The sequence below is a fragment of the Podarcis melisellensis genome (assembly GCF_964234715.1).
Source record: "Podarcis melisellensis genome assembly, chromosome: 4".
Lineage (NCBI taxonomy): Eukaryota > Metazoa > Chordata > Lepidosauria > Squamata > Lacertidae > Podarcis > Podarcis melisellensis.
Genome location: NC_138531.1, coordinates 34,784,958 through 34,805,300, shown reverse-complemented (window position 1 = coordinate 34,805,300; position 20,343 = coordinate 34,784,958). Strand labels below are relative to the sequence as shown.

Here is a 20,343-nt window from a genome sequence, read left to right as displayed (position 1 = left end):
TTCTGCGCTTCTGCGCATGCACGTGATGTTATTTTGACCATCTGCGCATGCGCAAGCGGCGAAACCTGGAAGTAATACACTCTGTTATTTCCAGGTTGCCGCGGAGCGCAACTCGAACACGCTCATCCCGAAGCACATTCAACCCAAGGTATGACTGTATACAGTCATACCTTGGGTTAAAGTCACTTCAGGTGAAAAATGAACATAATATTTCAGGTTGCGCTCCGCGGTGACCCGGAAGTAACGGAATGCGTTACTTCCAGGTTTCGCCGCTCGCGCATGCGCAGACACTCAAAATGACGTCACATGCATGCGCAGAAGCAGCGAATTGTGTTCTGCTCTGGATGCGAACGGGGCCCCGGAATGGATCCCCGTTCACATCCAGAGGTACCACTGCAATACTAACAACAGCATACCACCAGCAGTTCACATTGCAGATGCAATGACTGTTAGTACATGTATCTTAAACATATAAATTAATATAAGCCTTCCAGATGTCAGCCAGATAGTCCTTTCAGTGCTGCATGAACACCTTAAAAAAATATTTCCCAGGCATTTTAATGTTAAGAGCTTTTAGTGATTTAGCTGTGCTATATTAATGTTTTTGCTGCTGGTTATTTTATTTATTTTAATTCACATGTATATTTATTACTTGCTCTCTCTCTCTCTGGCTTTTTTTTTTTTTAAAAAAAATCTTTTGTGTTTTTAGATTTTCTTGTTAACCACCCAGAGGATTTCAGTTATAGGCCAATATGCAAATATTGCAAATAAATGAATAATAAACAAACAAATGCAGAAATACACGTTGACATCAATAGGACATTCTTCGGAATGTTGATGCTTAAGCTTCTGCTGTGGTTGCAGGGTACCATCTAACATCAATCGGTGGTCCAGTTAACCATCTTCCCCACCCTAGTCATCCCTATCTAATTAATCTTCTGACTTGCTGTTTTTATTCTGGTGCTTACCATGAATGTTTTCTCTTATTTGTTTTTTTGCATATTTTGTCAGCTACCTTTTAAAAAAGGAACTTGTTGGGGGAACAAACCAAGTGTCTAACACATTTGATTGGCCTTAGTAGCCTGCTATAAATGTCATTGCCAGAAGATAGACCCTTCCCCACCCCCCACCCCCATGCAAGTTAAAGGAAGGGGGAATATCTTGTCTCCAAAATTCTGCAGAGATTGTTGCTGCTTTCTGCTTTGAAATACAGCACGTTGAGCCTCCCCTGCCCCTTCTTCATGCCTGAGAAGAGTTGAATGTTGATCCCGACTGTTGTGCAGAACTTTGAAGCCACTTGGGACACAGTGAGAATCTTGCTGCTTTCTCAATGACTCTAAAAGCTTGCAGTGGATGTGTGAACTTTCCGCCTATTTTTCTCTTACAGTGTGCTTGCCAGAGCAAAAGATAAGTCACCAGTGACAATCTGGCAAGTGCACTTGTGGACTACTGGAAACTGAGGCTTAAATCGTTGTTGAATATTATGGAATTATTGAAAATAACCACAGACATACAATTAAGGTCTCTTTTCTAGCATGAAAAGCCCCAAGGATACATGAGAATAGGACAACCGAATGAAAGACAAATGTTATATCTGTGTCAGCTACATTGCAACATTGGGTATAGAAACATGAAATAGCTAGTCAGGGAGCAAGGGAATATGTGCTAAGTGGTGCCATTATCCAGTGCATTGATCAGGAAAAGGATTAGGAGGTTATTTAGGGAAAAACATTGAAACCTATCAGGCCATTCCACCGTAACAATAAAAAAGGCAAACAAGATAATAGCTTATAGAAGAACAAACATAAGCCATGTGAGAAGGAGCACTTCCAGCCTCACCTCCTGTGAAATTTGCAGTGCATTGATGGCTAGTACAGAAGCACACAGTGAGCGCAGAGGCCTTTGCTAATTTAAATACAATTAGATATATGTATTCGATGTAAAGCTGAAAGCTGGCAGAAGTATTGTGGTTGGGTAATCTCAAGTAAGCCATCTGTGGTTAAGTTCCTTGTGTAATGTATAAGAGCCAGGACACACTGTGGGAGTTGTGAGCCCTTCATCCAAATCTTATTGATCTACGTAAGGTTCTCAACCCCTTCATGGATCACTGCCTTGTTGTGGCGAAGGGGCTTGAATAACTCAGAGAAGCTACGAGCTATGCCGTGCAGGGCCACCCAAGACAGACAATCAACTAAACAACAACAAGGTTCTCAAATGTGATCTGGGATATATACTACATTCTTAACACCAGGCAGGACAATGTATCCATAATGCAAATTGGCCTGGAGTAACCCCCACCCTACTTTGACAGCCTGTATGTGTACTCGCCCACATAGCTCAGTTGGTTAGAGTTTGGTACTGATAACGCCAAGGTTGCAGGTTCAATCCCCGTATGAGAAAGCTGCATATTCCTGCATTGCAAGGGGTTGGACTAGAGGAACCCCAGGGTGCCTTCCAACGCTATGGTTCTATGACTCACGATATATGCGTACACTGGCATCAATTAACACTAAGCTTGCCCTGTTCTTTTCTATGCTAGGGAGTGCTCCCTATCCTTGTCGCACGGAGTACCTGTTTGTGCAGTGCATTTTCTAGCTCGAAGAAAAAACAGCAGCCCCTAGAGAGGTGAGGCTGTAGCTCCATTGTAGAACACCAGCTTTGCAGGCAGAAAGTCCCAGGTTCGATACCTGTCATCTCTAGGTAGAGATGATAACGTCCCCTGTCTGAAACTCTAGAGTGCAGCTGTTTTGTGGTTCCTGGAACCATGCCTTTTGAGATCCTGCTGCATGGTTCCTAGAATCATGCCTTTGTAGAAGTTTCTGCATTAACCATTACTGCACATGTTTCCCCATGCATTCAACAGCTTCTCTGAACTGCAGCCAATGTGTTTGTTTAAAATGATCTTTAAAGGCATTCATTAGCATGCATTTGATAATCTGGTGAAATGATTCTGCAGAAAATAATATGCAAGATTTCCCCCTTCCCAGCAGGAGTAAATCTTTATGCCTATAAATTAAAAGAGGTTATTATGGAGCTCTCAAAGCTCTGCAAGTCCTGGGTAGCAGCAGAAGATAATTAAAAGGTGAAGGCATCAAAAATTAATTGCAAGGCCTCTTTCTCCCTCAAGTGTCATAAATAAATAAATAAATTAGAACTAGAAAGTGTCAAAAATTACATGGAAAAATATGTTGATGGATGCAGTGGGTGAAAAGGACATGCAGTCCCATGATATACACATTCATAGATAGGTCCAGAGACCCCATATTCTACTACATAGCTGACAGATGTTCTCCAAATAATTGTTCCATATTCAATAAAACACAGCTTCACCTCCATCTGGACTATTATGTATATTGTTATCAGTCATCATCACACAGAATAGCTTGGCTTTCTGAATGAATAGCAACAATACCACATCTGATAGCTAAGGAAAATTTAATGGATGAATAATGTTAGGCAAGCATTTAGAGTATTTTTATTCAGCACTTGTGTGTGTTTTTTCATGTGATTTAGAAAATGGGTTAAGTGTTGCAGGGAGGAGTACTTCCCTTTAGAGAGCCAGACCTCCAGTCATCCATGCCCCCTTCCAGGATACTAAAATAGCATTCCCATTCCACCTAGTTTTCCTTTACAGTCAGCTAGCATTCTGTGTGCACTGAGCATACTCAGTTACATTGACATGTTTGAGTTCCTACTAACCTTCAGGGTTTATTTGTGTAAGAAATTGCCCGGCCCCATTGATACCTCCCTGTTGTACATGGGGGTTGTTTGGGGTACCTTAGGAGCCCACACTGTTAGTTCAGTTGCACATACTGATGGGTGTTGTACTCCAAAAACACCTGGAGGTTTGGGGTTGGGGCAGGCTGATATATCAGATATGGAGGAAATGGTTATGAATGGTTATGTCTGAACAAAAATGTTGAGTTTTGTTCTCTGAGCTAGTTACGTACTGTGCAATTGCATTATTAGTTCAGATTTTTCAGTTACTGTACCATTTCCTCAGGGTGGGTGTAAAGTTTTGGTAAAGGAAGTGGTTTGACTTGAAATGAAATATATCTCACAAATTGGAGCAAATTGGTTAATATGGCTGCAATGAAACATCTTCCGAGCTGTGGCGAAGAACTATATTGGTTTGCTCTTTCACCTTGATTGCTTTCTCTTTTAGTAAACTGCACCCCACGGCAAATGTCTCTCGATATTAGATCACGCTAACCAATGTGGTGCTGCCCCAATTTTGTTGGACTGCAACTGCCTTCGTCCCAAATCATTGGCCATGCTAGTTGGAGCAGCACGAAAACATCTGGAGGCACTATGAAAGCAATAGCTGGCTTAGATAAATATTGGGCCTTATTCAACTCTCCAGTTCCATTAGTGGAAGTCAATGCAAGGATTCCTGCTATGCAACAGGACTCCCTCCCACTCTCCCTACAGCTCCCTCCAATCTGCTCTGGAAGGTCTGGAGAAACCCCCAGAACAGCAGGCAAGAGAAGGAAAGGGGAGATCATTTCACTGGTCAAACAGAAATGCTTGTGCTGATGGAACAATCTCCTTAGTGCTATGTTGAATTCCAACCATTGTCTTCAGGTTCAACTGCCCAAACTGATTTGGTATCATGGAATACTATGTAAGCACCTGACGCACAGGTCTTCAGCAAAACAACCATGTAAGCTAAAGACCCTTCTGAGCTTTGTTTGGCCTTCTGGGCTTTGTTTGGCCATGTTTGCCATAAGTCAAGAACCATAGGGAAGAGCAGCAGGAAAAAATAAAGCACGTTCTAGGACTAACCATCCATCCAAAATGGACCTCAGTTGCTGAAAAACAGTGTCCCTGAGCCCCAGTTTGGACACCTGTCTCAAAAGGATACAACGTTCAGTGGTACTGGAAATCACTGAGATGTCAAGGGGAATCCAAAAAGGGCACACTCCTTCCAGTGAAGATAATTTTTCAGGGCTACAGAATTAGTTTCCCTCCCAAACTCAGACAGAAAATCACATTGGAATGGTCATCCAGCAGCGCTTGAAGTTGAGGCCAGCACACACTCCAAGATATTGCTTAGAAAGGGCAAACAGTAATTGAAGTCCAGGATTGTCTTTTTAAAGAAGAAATCAGCTTGCACCTCTGCCTCTTTTAACACAGCAAGGAGTACACCTTCTCTCAAAGACACATTAGTGACTCAAATATTTAAACTTCCTTTGGTGGCTTTAATTAGCTGCATGGTGCAAAGATCAAGGGCACATATGGTAGCCTGGCCACAAACTTCAAAGTAGATTGTCCACTTTCTTACGTCAAACTACTTTAAAATGTATCTATTCCAATAGGGCAAGACTAGCTGCATTCATCTCAAACTCTGCTACAGTCATGGAATCTAAATTGCCATGAATGTGAATGATTGTATTTTCAAAATGTGTTACAAATTGGTCACCATTAGCTACCAAGTTATGTTTGCAATTGCTGTGTGTATGGGTTAGAGGAAGTGTTTTCCTTTACAGTAATAGAACAACCAAAGAGACATACCGCATGCAAAGAAAAACATTCTGCAAATATACAATTCCAGTTTTATAATAGAGACTTTTTGAACAGGAAGATAATTTATTCCACATTGACCCAAACAATCAAAATTATATTTAAAAAGTAGATCATTCTGGTGTAGAACTATGTGGAATAATAGTAATAACAAAAAGCAGGCAGAAAATGATTCCTTTGTTGTTTTATAAAAAGGGGCTTTTGCTTGTAAGTCACAGATAAGCCTCTTTACAAAGCATTTTCTCTTAAAACCAATACAAAAGATGCTTTCAGACTTCCAGAGTCCTATGGGGGCATGGCAGTCAGTGCCTGTATCACCTTTACTAAAGCAGTTGGACTGATGCATTTCCAGGTACAATTTAAAGTACTCTTTTTGGCCTTTAAAGCACTACACGAGTGTTTCTCAAACAGTGGACTTTGGGCCACCAACCTACAACACCAACCAGTCAAATAATTTATAGTTATAATAAGCCATATCTATAATATGCCAACTTTCCTAGTTTAGGAATACTATATAAGGAAGTTATTATTCTGAGTCAGCCCACTGGTCCATTTAGCTCAATATTGCTTACACCAGAGGCAAGGCATCTTTGCAGCCCAGTGGGCCAGGTTTGACAGGTGGAAGGAGGCACCTGCCTATCAATCATGTGACATCATGGCATCAGGTGACGATACCTCTGAAGCCTCTGAAGCGTATTTCCAAGTTGTTTCTGATTAGCACTCTGAGATATGGCTTTTGAAGTGCATTTCCAAACAGTTGCAGGAAGAAACTGCTTGGAAATGCACTTCAAAGTGAAGGCCACACCTTTACCTGCCTTCCACCTAACATCAACAACTGTAGTCATTTCTATAAAGTTTGTGGGCATATAATACAAAAAGTAAAAACCAGAAAACCGGAGTTTCATGAAATTGGGCCCTTACACTGCTCCTGGTAGATACAAGCCATGCATCTGAGCCGGGGGGGGGGGGGCACAACTACTAACAGTGACTCCCCTGAAGACCTTAGTGATCAGGCAGATATATAAGGGATTAGGTGATTCTTGAGGTATCATGGACTCAAGTTTTTAAGGACCTTGCAAACTTTGACCCTGACCCTGTAGCGTATGGGCTGCCAGTGCAAACCTTGGAGCACTGGTGTTATGTGCTAGCAACAGACTGTCTTCATCAACAGTCCAGCCACAGCATTTTGCAGCCTCCAGACCAGGCCCAAGGGTAGCTCCACATGGAGCATATCAAAATAATCTAGCCTTGAAGTTATCAATGCATGGATTACCATGGCTAGACTATCTGTCAAAAAACAGCCATAGTTGATGCACCTGATGTAGCGAGTGAAAGGCACTCCTAGTTGCTGAGCTTCCAGTGACAAAGATGGATCCAGGAGCGTTCCCCAACTCTGAACCCCCTCCTGAACAGGCACCTTGCCAATCTTGTATGCATGGGAACTGTCAATCCACGGTGCTCCCATCTTCCCATGGTTCAAGCTCAGTTTATTAGTCCTCATTCAGTCCCTCATTGTGCTCAGACAACAGCCTCCCCTGACTCAAATGCTATGGAGAAGCAGAGCTGTTAGTTTAACAGTGTATTTGATGTATTTGCCACCAAACTCCTAGTGACTGCACCCAGTGACTTCATATATATGCTAAACAACATTGGGGAGAAGATTGTACCTTGTGGCACACCGTAGTGCAAAGGCCATACAGCTGGAACCCAATCTCCCAATGCTACTTTCTGGACACAACCATCTAGGTAGCAATAAAAACCACTGTAAAACAGTGCCCCCCCCCCCCAGAGTTGGTACAGAAGGATACCATGGTCCATGGTATCAAAAGTTGTGGAGGTATCAAGAAGCAGAGTTGCACTCTCCCTGGCCCTTTCCCTGATACAGGTGCACCCGTGCCTGTTTAAGAACAGTAGGCAGCACCCTGTCACATAGTGATGTATCTACCACATTCTGGACCCATCCAGTCAACCCCTCCTGACTGCTTTTCACCAGCCAGGTGAGGCAGGGGTCAAAAGAGCAGGAAGCTGGCTGCATGACTGCAAGAGTCTTGCCCACATCAATTCCTTCTATTTGTTCCTGAGTCATGGACTCTACTGAATGAATGCCATGAATGTGTTGTGCTTTGAAGGATGATTTGGGTACCACAGGCACCCTTGATAGATTGAATGCAGGGAATAAGAGGAGGCAAATACAATTCTTTTAACTGAAGTTCTTCTTTTCATGGGTTCTTTTAACCAAGCTTTGTCTTCCCAGGTCACCTTATCCAAGGGCAGCAGCAGCAATATATATTCTAGTCAGAGCCCTCCATGCTGGAAGATAATTGCTGTAGATGAGTTGTGAAGGAGCCCGTGAAAACATTTTAACAAGAGGTCTGACACCTTTAAGGGAGAATTGCATTAGAAACACCAGACTTAAAAATAAATACACCCTCCCTCTTGTCCTGCTTGTTTGATGGATGCCTTCCCACAGGGCAATATTGCAGGCAAATTTGAAAGTCAGCGTTGAAAGGTATTTTTCAATCTGCATTTAACCAGCGTTTATTTTATTTTTAAAAATCTAGTTTGTCTAGTACTTTTCACCGTAAGGTAGTCAGCAGCTGCTTCCTTTGAATGAGAAATGCGTGTTCCAAAGCAAGTGGAAAAGGCGTTATGTTCTCTATTGTTCCACATTCCGGCAAGTGACCTCATTTCACAGCCTAGCTGGCTGAGAGCCCTATTTCAAAGCATGCAAATTCTTACTGCCGAAATTAGCGCGGGGGTAGCAATGGGAAAGTGTATATAACCTCAGCCCCGCTGCACGCATGGTGTGGAAGGGAGGGTGTAAGGAAGGGGAGAGCGAGAGACCCGGATCGCGAGCAGAAGCGCGCACATGCCCGGAAAAGGACTTCTCCTCCTCCTCCTCTTCCGCTGGGTGTAGCTAGCGAGTGCTCTGAGCGCTCCGGAGCCCGGGAGGCGTGTCGCTTGCGCTGTGCCTCCTCCTGCCGAGGGTGGTGACCGGCCTCCGTTCTCCTTCGAGCCGAGAAAAAGCACAAGGAAGAGCCGGAGGCGGCGGCCAAAGAGCCATGTCGCTCCTCTCGCTGGCGCTGCCTGCGATACGAGTCTATTGGATCGGCTTCCGCGTCGTGTTGCACCAGCTGCTCCGCCGCCTCCTCCGACCAGGCTGGCCTTTGAAGCCAGGTTAGTAAGGGCTGCGGGTTTCTGGGGTGGAGAGGCTGGTCAAAGAAGCGCCTCGCTCAGCGCCTGCCACCTCGCCAAGTGGCGCGGGTGGCCAAAGGAAAGCGCGCGCGCGACACGAGCTCGCTTTTCTTCCGCCCGGGGCGGCGGCGGAGGCGAGGAAAGGCTTTTTCTTCCAGGGATCATCATTCTGAAAATGGGGGGGCCAAGCCAAATTTTTGCTTCTGCGGAAGGAGGGCGCACCTGGGCGCCCGCTTCCCCGGGCTTTGTTTTGTCGCTGCCCGGAGGGGGAATCTTCTTTTCTCGGGCCTCACATAGCAGAGCTTTGGCTCGGCCGTGTCAGTGTCCTTACCGAGCCCCACCTGCGGCTCTCGCCCCCCGGAGGCATGCAGATCTCTAGCAAATGCGTACACGCCCCCTTCCAGCCGCAAACCTGTGGCTCCTAGGTTGGACCGACCTGTGCATGCTGTTACAGTTGATAATACAGGTACAGTAGGAACCGTGGACAGTGTCAAGGTTCGAAGCTGAATAATACCTAGTGCTGTGGGCAGAAAAGGTACGTTGCAGCAGGCGAGGCGACACACCCTGGTCAAGAGGATCACATTGTCCTAGTAAAACCAATGGAAGCAGTAGGCTGTAACTTCTGAGTCAGTGTGTTTAGGCTAGGATTTGTTTGTTATCTAAAGAGAAAAAGCAGATCGTCCCTGCCTAGTGATGCATTTCAGAGTTGCAGTGTGAGGCGGCAGGATCTGGGAAACTACAGAACCTTGGCTGGCCACCATCCTCTTTAAAAGTAGAGAGTCCATAGCTTTTGAGTTTTCACTTTTCTATCTGTATTTTATGAAGCTGAATACAAACATGCCAATCTGTAAGTAAAGTTTTTAATGTATATTCTGTAACATATTTCAACTGTACCAAGGGGGTGGAGAACCTCTTAAGTTCTAGAATTGTTAACAGTTCAGATGTCATAATGTGTCTTCATTGGATAATGTTGCTCTGTTTTGCTCAATTTCTGATTGCTTTTCATGGTCTGCTTATTTCTTTAAAGCAGACAACAAAAATATAATAAAGTTCACAAGGTAGATGTGACTATTTTTTGAGTCGGAAAGTAATGTTTTACTGTAAGAATAGTTAGGGCTAAAAATACATTGGGCTGTCATTCTTGATAGCAGTGTTTTCTTTATGACATGTTATATTAAAACTTTGCAGCTGGAGTGCAAGAACCATTCTTAATTAGTTTGTGCCTGGGTAGGTTAAACAATCCTTATTTTGAATGATGTTTCTGCCCTGATGTGGTACAATTAACCATGCTTAGGCCTGCAGAGATATGCCACATGAGGTCAGCTACTTTCACATGCAAAGGGACACTGTGTTAAGTCTTATCTTCTGCTTCCTCCTTGCAACAGAACCAGTAGTGTTGAATTCTTCATTTAAATTAATGTTTGATATATAGGATGTAGCTTTCCTTGTGGCTTAATTGCTGACCATGTGCATAAAAAAATTTTAGCTGTAAAAAGTTCTTACTGTATTTAACTTTTGGTTTACATTTTCAGAAATCTGTCTCATAAGTGCATTTTGATTGCATTGCATTCTGCACCTTTATTTTATATTCTAAACAGGTCGCTAACAGCACAAACCTATGTGTGTTTGTTTGTAAGCGAATCCCACTTAGTTCGTTGGGGTTTATTCAAAGTAAATACATATAGCAGGTGTTGGAAATCTTTGGACCTCCCAATGTTGCTGAATTCTAACTCGGATCATTGACCATGTTTGCTGGGGCTAATGGGAGTTGTAGTTCAGGGCTGAAGGTTCTCCACACACACACCTAGATTACATCCGCACCATGCTATTAAAAGACTATTATACCACTTTAGAGGTCAGGCAAATTTCTGGGAACTATAGCTCTTAAGGGTGCTGACGTCACAGAGTTGCAGTTCCCAGCACCCTTAAGAAACTACAGTTCCCAGGATTCTCCATGACTGTTTAAGTGGTATAAAAGTGCTTAAAGTGTATGTGTGGGTGACCCTAGTGCACAGGATTGTAGCCTAAAGACTTCTTCCTTTTTCATCTGAAAAACATGTCTGCTGGATGTGTAATGTGTGCTTTTGTATGTTGCTTTGTACTGTCCACCATCATTAGACCTTTATATATGAGCTTTCCATGTGGTTTACTTATTGATAGATAAGTAAAATCTACTAGATTTTAAGACCAAGGGCAGGTGTCGTATCCAAGTCCTAGTATCAGACTTCTGACAATGTGTTGAATTAAGGGTGGGATGGCCGTGCACAACATAAGGGCCCAGGGCTGACAGCAGCCCACATGCTGTACTGATTATCTCATCCCTTTTCCCCACCTATTTGTGGGAATATACATCACCCAGGCTGGTTTATCAACAGATGAAAATGCTATGTTCTATGTTCTACATTAACCCTCTTCTAGCATTTAGGCATGGGACACTGGTGGTGCTGTGGGATAAACCACAGAGCCTAGGGCTTGCTGACCAGAAGGTTGGTGGTTCGGATCCCTGTGATGGGGTGAGCTCCTGTTGCTCAGTCCCTGCTCCTGCCAACCTAGCAGTTCAAAAGCACGGCAAAGTGCAAGCAGATAAATAGGCACCGCTCTGGCGGGAAGGTAAACAGCGTTTCCGTGCGCTGCTCTGGTTCGTCAGAAGCGGCTTTGTCATGCTGGTCACATGACCCGGAAGCTGTACGCCAGCTCCCTCGGCCAGTAAAGCAAGATGGTCAGGGGTCCCTTTACCTTTACCTAGCATTTAGGCAGATGGTGGAGTTGGTGGCAGCAGCTGACCAAAATAAAGACAGACTTTAATCTTTCTCCCTTCCTTCCCAAACAACCTTCCGCTAATGAAGGTTTTACAATACTAAGTTTACAAGCATCTGCCTGTATCTGTGGGGGTTGTGTTCTGGGTCAAAGGGCACGCCAGCAGAGTGTGCATAAGCCTGCCTGTTATGACCCCACCACACCCCCATTCTGCCCTCTTCTGGGTCCAAAAGGGACCCATGCTTTGACAGTCGCACATCAGTTGGACTTGCCTAAAATGGTTGCAACATGTATAGTGGCAGGATGAATCCAGGGAACACCTGAACTCTGAATCTATTACTTAGCAGCAGGCTTGCTACATGCCTCTGGATTATTATTTTTTAAATTATTATTGACTTAAAAATATACGGATCAAAATTCTTGTGGATTCTTTATGTATTTTTATTTATTTATGTATTCAAAAGCAAATTTTAGTCCACTTCCTCTTGCTTCCAAGCTTCTCTGTATTCCAGGAGAAAGTCTCTAGGCCTCAAACTTCTGGACATTAGCCCTAAAACTGTGGCACTTGAAACAAAAGTAGATACTGATATGAATCTTCATATCAGTGTCTCTCTATATATGTAACAATTTGAATCTATATATGTTGCTTCATGTTTTGTTTCCCTTGTCAGTTAGGAGTTGTGAGACAACATATTGTGGATCTTTTAAGCTGCTGTCTCTTTGGGAATGATGTGGCAGAACAAGATTGGGTCAATAATTTGGTCTGACAGTTTCAAAGCATGGGTATTAATCACAGTAAAGAATGCATCAATTTCTAAGCAGCGAGGTTTAGGTAAGAATTGCTGCTTCTTATTCAGCAGCAACTGTAATTGCAACTCTTTGAAGATTAGTTTAAACCAGCCAGGCACCTTCTTAGGCATCTTAATTTTTTCAGGATTGACTTCTTAAATATTCTTAGCCTTGAGCATCTCATTAATGAACGTAAATTATGTAAATTTGAATATGTTGAGTAATTAAGTTGCATTCCAAAAATACAGATGTTTGTGGCACATATTTGAGTGTCTTAGGGGAATGTAAAAGGAGTCCGCATCAGGATATGTAGGCAGACTCTGGTGGCCTGAAGGAGTCTGATAGGCACTCATGAAAGGGGCAGCCAAGAGACTTTTCTGGATGACCTGACACTTATTTGTTATCCCCAAGGGAATTAGTAGGGCACTAATGCAAGGATTCTAGAATTGCTTACATACGCACACACACATATATACATCACAGTTGCATAGAAAATACAGAAAGATGGCATAGAATATAAAAATCACAATGCAACAATAACAGAAGTAGAAAAAAACAACAACATACCAATAGTTGTATTTTTGTTTATTTAAATTGCAGTATTTTCAAACACAAAACAAGACAGGAAGAGAAAGGAAGCTGAAGATCTATCGGTGGGGTGTGTTTGTGAAGTCCTACTGAAACAAATTAGATAATGTGAATTATTTAAATTCAGGCAATTGGTTTAGGGTACATTCCTACAAAACTATGCATGCAAGAGAAGAGTGTGCACATTCAGAGGTGTCTATAGTTTACAAGATTGAACAGGGCAAGCCACTTTTCTTGCTTGCTGATCTTTTAAATTGGCTTTCTTGTTCGGCTGTGGAGCAATTGCAGTGGTGGTTCTGCCTCCACTAGTTATGTGTAGCTTCTGCCCTATTTATTCAAGATTTTAAGTTGCATTAAACACAGCGTAACATTTGTTTACATATAATCTGGGGGGGGGGGAACCTAACTCCATTGACCTAAACTGGGTCCCACTCAATAAATATTTTAAATTATTTGCAAGAGGATGTTGAAATCGAAAGTTACAGTTTGGGTTGCTATAAAATTTGGTAATGTCTGGGGCTGTAGAAGTGCTTAATCCTACCTTGTAAATAAATTCACAACATTTTTAAAGCCCACAAAAATGTCTACCGGCCTGCCTGTACAGCCACACATACCTATTTTAATTAACTGTAGTGCACTGATAACCTCAAAGGGAGAGAGAGAAAAGACAACAGTCAACTAATTTACAAAAGCTCCCGTTGAGGCAATCCTTAATCACACAATTGACTGCCCACAGCGAGTATGTACAAACCTGAATTAATTAGGGCTTAAATATTGTCAAGAACTGAGATACTCACTTGCCATGGTGTCTTTCCTCCCATTGGTGTCATAATTCCTGACCACCTGCGCTTGGATATGGGGAGGAGAGTTCCTGCAGTTACATTGTGCTTTGAAATTGTTATCAGGTCTTATAGAGGTCAGCATGACATAGGCCAGACTGCTTCTGCTTGGGTCCTCAGCTGGTGATAGACTGCACCTTTCATAACTACTGACCATTGGCTAAATTGGCTTGGGGTAATGAGACATTTGCAGTCCAACAACATCTGGGACCCAGAGTTGAAGAACACGGAGCAACTCTTACTATCTTCTTAGGCAGAGAACAAGGCAGGAAATCATCCTTGACATTTTGCTGTGTTTTGGAAGTGCTCAGAGTGCCATCAGAAACAAGGCCATGCTGGGAGATAAGCTTCCCCTCCTGCAGAGTTGGAGGAAGGAGCATATTTGTGGCAACCCAATTTTTGGTCAGCTGTCAAGGCCATCCAAAATGTTTTTTTCCCTTAGTGTTTTGTCTGCTGAAATGGCATAAGTTGCTTGCGGTAAGGAGAGGAATGCAAGCTAAAACTGAGACCTTTACACTGAGACATTGGCTCTAGTTCCACATACCATGTAACTTTTAGTTTTGGACAAGTCTTCTGTCAACACCCTGAATTTGCCATATGATGTCCAGATACATAGGCTGTGGTGTGTCCTACTTGCAGAGTGGGAGCCACCCTCAAACGTATTCAAATAAAACTAAGTATATTGTGCTTGTTCACAAAAGCACTGATTTCTCATATTTGATCAGACCTACGCTTTCTCATTTTATGTTTGTTTGCTGCCTTTTATCAGGTGCTCATTAATGAGTGAAGAACCAAAAGGTTGGGACTGTGGCCAAGAAGCAATGGAGACTAAAAGTTTGGATACTTCCCCGTCAGACCTAAAGTTAGTGGCCCACCCGAGAGCAAAGAGCAAAGTGTGGAAGTACTTTGGCTTTGATACCAATGCGGAAGGATGTATAATGCAGTGGAAGAAAATCTACTGCCGCATTTGCATGGCACAGATAGCCTATTCAGGAAACACGTCCAACCTCTCTTACCACCTTGAAAAGAATCATCCAGACGAGTTTTGCGAGTTTGTGAAAAGCAACACTGAGCAAATGAGGGAGGCCTTTGCCACGGCGTTTTCAAAACTGAAGCCAGAATCGTCTCAGCAGGCTGTTCAGGACACCTTAATTATGAAGGCAGGTCACAGTTACGAGAATAAAAAGCACCAAGAGCTAACATTGGCAGTGATTAGCTTAATATGTGAAGGGTTATATCCTCCTTCCATTGTAGATGAGCCAACCTTCAAGAATCTTTTAAGAACAGCCGACCCCAGATATGAACTTCCTTGTAGAAAGTATTTCTGCACAAAAGCGATTCCTGAAAAATATATGGCTGTCAGGGATGTTGTTCTAAAAGAGCTGACTGATATCCCGTGGTGCGGCATATCCTCTGACATGTGGAGAAGTGGGAACCAGAACAGATCCTACGTAACACTGTCAGTTCATTTTCTCAGTAGCGGCGCTTCCAGCTGCCTGGCTGTTAATTCCCGGTGTTTAAAAACATTTGAAGTGCCTGAGGAAAACACCGCAGAGACAATTACGCGAGTACTTTATGAGATATTCATTGAATGGGGAATCAATACAAAAGTTTTTGGTGCTACAACAGATTATGGGAAAGACATTGTGAAAGCTTGCTCTCTTCTCGACATTCCAGTGCAGATGCCTTGCTTAGGGCAAACTTTTAATGCAGGTATACAGCGAGCTTTTCAGCTTCCGAAGCTGTGTGCTTTCCTGTCGAGGTGTCGGAAGCTGGTGGAATATTTTCAGCAGTCTTCAGTAGCCATGTGCATGTTGAGCGAGAAGCAGAAGCAGCAGAACACTCCGCCCTGCATGCTTGTGAGCGACCGTGTTTCCTGGTGGGGAAGCACTCTTGCCATGCTGCAGCGACTCAAGGAGCAGCAGTTCGTAATTGCCGCAGTTCTTGTGGAGGACAGCAATAATCACCACCTGATGCTGGAAGCCAATGAGTGGAATACAATTGAAGGCTTGGTGGATTTGCTCCAGCCGTTCAAGCAGGTTGCCGAAATGATGTCTGCTTCCAAATACCCAACAATAAGTATGGTGAAACCTCTCCTTCACATGCTGCTGAACACAACACTAAACATCAAAGAAAATGACTTGAAAGAAATCAGTATGGCAAAGGAAGTGATTGCCAAAGAATTGTCCACAACATACCAGCATGCGCCCGATATAGACATGTTTCTCAACGTTGCAACTTTCCTGGACCCCAGGTACAAGAAACTTCCATTTCTTTCAGCGTTTGAGAGACAGCAGGTTGAAAACAGAGTAGTAGAGGATGCAAAAAGTCTCCTAGAGGAAGAAAAGGAGAACACATTGAGGCCTGAAGAAAAGTTTTTTGCATTGTCTGAAGAGCCACCAGTGAAAAAAATGGCAATTTCCTCTACCCCTCCTCCTACTAGTGCCATCAATAACATGCTTGCAGAGATATTTTGCCAGACAGGGGGTGCTGAAGACCAAGAGGAGTGGCATGCTCAGATTATTGAGGAGCTGAGTAATTTCAAATCCCAGAAAGTTCTTGGACTAAATGAAGATCCTCTCAAGTGGTGGTCTGACAGGCTAGCTTTATTTCCTGTTTTGCCAAAGGTACTTCAGAAATACTGGTGTATTGTGGCCACAAGGGTTTTCCCTGAACGTCTCTTTGGTTCCTCTGCAAACATTGTTAGTGCTAAGAGAAATCGGTTAGCCCCGGCTCATGTAGATGAACAAATCTTTCTGTATGAGAACTCTCGCAATGGGTCAGAAGCTGAGCCAGAGGAAGAAGATGAAGGTGAATGGGGCTTGGATCAGGAGCACATCACTAGTCTAAGTGACACCACAAATGTAAACAGTAGTTTCTTTAATATGCGAGACAGTGGCTTCATGTAGAAGGAACGCTTAATGGTACATTTTCAGAGAAAAGGGTGTTTGTTTTAAGCTGCCATTACCAAAAAATAGTTTCACATGAAGATAGTGTTGTAAATACCAAATGCTTGTAACATAGCTTTGTTTTATATGTGTGTGTTGTCTTAAATCTCGAGTGCAACCCATGACTCCAAAACACAAAAGTAGGCTTGAGAGTTATTATTGAATTCAATTCCATATTCAGGCAAAACTTTTTAACATGTTAAATGTCTTCTGTTGTTGTAGTTATTATTGTTACTATTACTGTTATTTATTGAATTTAGATACTGCCCTTCTATCTGATGGAGCCCAGGGCAGCAAACACATCCATAGTAAAACAATATTTATTTATTTTTTTAAAAAAGAAAAACAGCTTACATAACAAATTTCAAAAAAATTACAGGTAAATTTACAGTTACAGGTAAAAAGGTTCTTTCATCCAGGGATCCCAGGGTTGCAAGGAACAGTATCTGGGTAAACAGGAGCATGGATCGAGGCAGCCTGGATAGCTCAGTTGGTAGAGTGTGGTGCTGATAACGCCAAGGTTGCAAGTTTGATTCCCATATGGGACAGCTGCATATCCCTGCATTGCAGGGGTTGGACTAGGTGATCCTCAGGATCCCTTCCAACTCTACATTCTATGATTTTCAGATTCCTTCTGAAAGTCAGTAATGACGGGACACAGACCCACCTCACCAAAAAGAGGAATTTCGTAGGTCAACACCAACTAGGCAGCCCCATTGTAGAATCTGATGTGGTTGATCCTCAAGAAGGTGTTCATTTAGGTAATTGGGGCCCAATCAATTTACTGGTTTATATACTGGCACTAACAGCTTGAAATGGGTCTGGTAGCTCACTGGAAACCAGCAGCACTTTCAGGACCAGTGATGTTCTGTGTCACTTACTAGCCTAGCAGTCACGTTCAACAGCAGTTCAGACAGGTTCCTAGAGCATAGGCAACTGAAGCCAGGCTGTCCTGGTCCAAGAGTGGTTGCAGCTTGTCAATCGGCCTAAGCTGGACATCAACACTCCTATCCATGGAGTCTCTTTAGAGTTGGTGATTTGTCTAAATCCAGGAATACTCTCAGACTACAAGCCTGTTCCTTCAGAGGCAGTGCAGTTCATCCTAGAACAGGCCACATTCCTAATTCCTGGACATGGGAGCCACCATACACAGTATCTCAATTTTACCAGTTTATTGCTGAGCAGCAATCTCCTCTTAGTACTATCTGGTAGCAACCCTACAGGTAGTGGAACCACTGAATATAGTACTTCCAACTCCCAGCTTATGGTCAGTGGTGTCAAAAGTTGCTGAGGGCTGAAGGTGAAACAACACAGTCACCATCCCCATCTCTCTTCTGATAAAGGTAATCAAGGCTATTCTTGTGTCCAAACCAGATCTGAAACCAGATTGGAATGGATATAGATAATTTGCTTCTGCTTGCTGGCCACTACCCTCTTGGTCAACTTGCCTGGGAAGGGAATATTGAGAGACTGTAGATTTTCTAAAACCTTTGGAACCAGGTAGGATCTATTAAAGAAGAGTCAAACCACTACCTATTTTAAGGTGGTGGGATTAACTTCTTCCCACAGTGAGGCCTTCTGTTAGGAATAGGACACACAAGTAAAAAGGGTAACTTCTAAGCAATTACTCAGCCCTTCTGCTACAGACAGAAGTAGCATGTTGAATGGTCAAGCCTAATAGATGGTTTAACTTCATTGCAGAGCTAATTTGCTGTAGGGATTTGAAGTCTTAAAAGCTTTGATCTGAACTTCCTCAAGTGTTTAAATATTTAAAGTTTTAAAGGTAAGATCAGAACACCAAGGGTTTTTTTGGGTTTTTTTTAAAGAAGAACCTAATTTAATGGATTGCTTCAAATGTTACTCTCCTCAGTAGATTAGTTTCTGTGTTGGAAGCAATATGTGTCCTCTAATATGTTAAATCAAAGATGCTCATGCTTCCATTCTTTTTTGCCCTGATGGATGTAGTAGAGTCCTGAAACATGTACCTGAATGTTCCCACAGAGAAAGTGTAGCATGAAATGTCTCATTAAGATTTGCTGTACAGATTTGTTGTATTGCTGACGGTCACAGTAAAATGGATCATGAAGTTTGCACATACACAGAAATGTTGAACATTGTGAGTTAAGGAGATGCTTGTTTAATGTCTTCTCCAGTGAACACGTTTAGGATTGGGTGACAACCTGATTCTTCACCTCACTTTCTCCCTTCAAATAAGAGTCAGCTAGTATAACACGCCAACATTGCCAGATTGGCTGTTTGGCCAGTGAATGTTGGTCATGATTCAACACGAAATTCAACATAGAATTCAACATGTTTCGGCTTAGCAATTTCAGTGGACTTCAGTATGTTTATCTCTTCGCTGAATAGTTTCCTTTGTATGATATAGTACCCTCATAAAAGGTAAATTAGAGCTCCAATGGCGGCTATATATTTTATGAAATTAAAGGCTTTATTTTTTTTACCAAAGGGCCTGCAGGGATGAAACAAGTTTTAACTTGTGCTTGTAAAAATCCTGGCTGGAGGGAATGGTTGTTACCCTCACCTCCTGCTTCAGACTCCCAAGTTCTGGTTCTGGAATACAATTTTTGCCATGCCTGAACTTGCACTTGCCCTCTTCTGTAACTCTTCTGATTGAAATTCAAGGAGGATTTTTCAAATATTTTGGAGCTTTATGTTCTGTTTCATACATGTCTAAATGTTGGCTGGATAGAGATGTCATGTTTTACATTATTTAATGTTATAATATTTAATGTTATAAGAATGGGCTTCAGTGTGCCTTGGGGTCACACACACTCCTTCCCTTTCCTACTTTATGTGCAAGGTGTGGAGATTGAAAGCTTTCACTTTTGGTTTCAAATAAACTGAAGTTTCATATTTTTGTCTGAACTTCAAAAGCTGTCTTTCATTCCAACTCTTGCTAGTTTGAAGTAAACCAGAATCAAACTGATTTCAGATGGTTTTGTTTGCTATCCGGAGGAAGGATGAACCACACATTCCTGAGGTTCGATGTAATGGGAAACTGGTTTATTCAAAACAATATAGATGCTTTCAGTGTTCTCCCATAGGTGTGAAGGAGGAGAAGGAATGAGTAAGTGCATGAGTTTAAGTGGCTCAATCTCAACCATAGTTCTAATGTAATGTCTAAATTTGGCCAATGGTTCTTATCATTAATATTGAAGCAAAAATTGTCTTGTATCGGTCAAAACAGTATGGCTTTAATTTGAGGATACTGATGTGTCTAATGCACATGTACGCTTAATGAGCTTAATTTTATACCACTGTTATTATAAAATTTAAGTTGGAAATGGTCTGATGGTCCTTTTTGCTGAATAGAACATAATATCTATATTGTGATGATTTAATGCGACTGACAATTGTTTTACCTACAGATGGTTCTTGTAGAGCATTTCTTGGTAAAACTGGTATACATAAATACATCATTTTGTTTGTATGCCGCCTTTCCATAGGTAAAACCATGCGCAAGGCAGCTTGCAACATGAATATTACAAACACAACAAAAGTAGTCATAGACAACAATTAAAACCTGAAACAGTACCCATCCAAATTGAAACAATTTCCACATAAATCATAATAAGATCTAAAATAAAGATACAAATAATAAGAATATCAATAACAGCAACAACCTCCCTGCAACAAAAACCCCTAAACAATACCCCAACCCAAGAGTCTGTTCAGCAGCCTCA

The 20,343-nt window shown here is 42.4% G+C and overlaps 1 protein-coding gene and 1 long non-coding RNA gene across 8 annotated transcripts in view; one reads left to right on the top strand and one right to left on the bottom strand.

Moving 5' to 3' along the window:
- Positions 1-20,343, bottom strand: part of LOC309367971 — a 370,139-nt gene that overhangs the window by 90,076 nt on the left and 259,720 nt on the right. The gene's annotated exons all lie outside the window — the stretch shown is intronic.
- ZBED1 (zinc finger BED-type containing 1) overlaps positions 1-20,343 on the top strand; it is a 125,309-nt gene that overhangs the window by 21,895 nt on the left and 83,071 nt on the right. Inside the window, exons 1-3 of one of the 7 annotated variants that reach the window (XM_081907583.1) lie at positions 9,092-9,565; positions 12,147-12,307; positions 14,461-19,947. In XM_081907583.1, coding sequence (XP_081763709.1) covers positions 14,471-16,600 — 2,130 coding nt within the window. In that variant the 5' untranslated portion in view covers positions 9,092-9,565; positions 12,147-12,307; positions 14,461-14,470 and the 3' untranslated portion in view covers positions 16,601-19,947. Of the gene's footprint in view, positions 1-8,453; positions 8,701-9,091; positions 9,566-12,146; positions 12,308-14,460; positions 19,948-20,343 lie in introns of those variants that run through there. The other 6 variants (XM_081907585.1, XM_081907584.1, XM_081907582.1 and 3 more) reach the window with 6 other exon arrangements.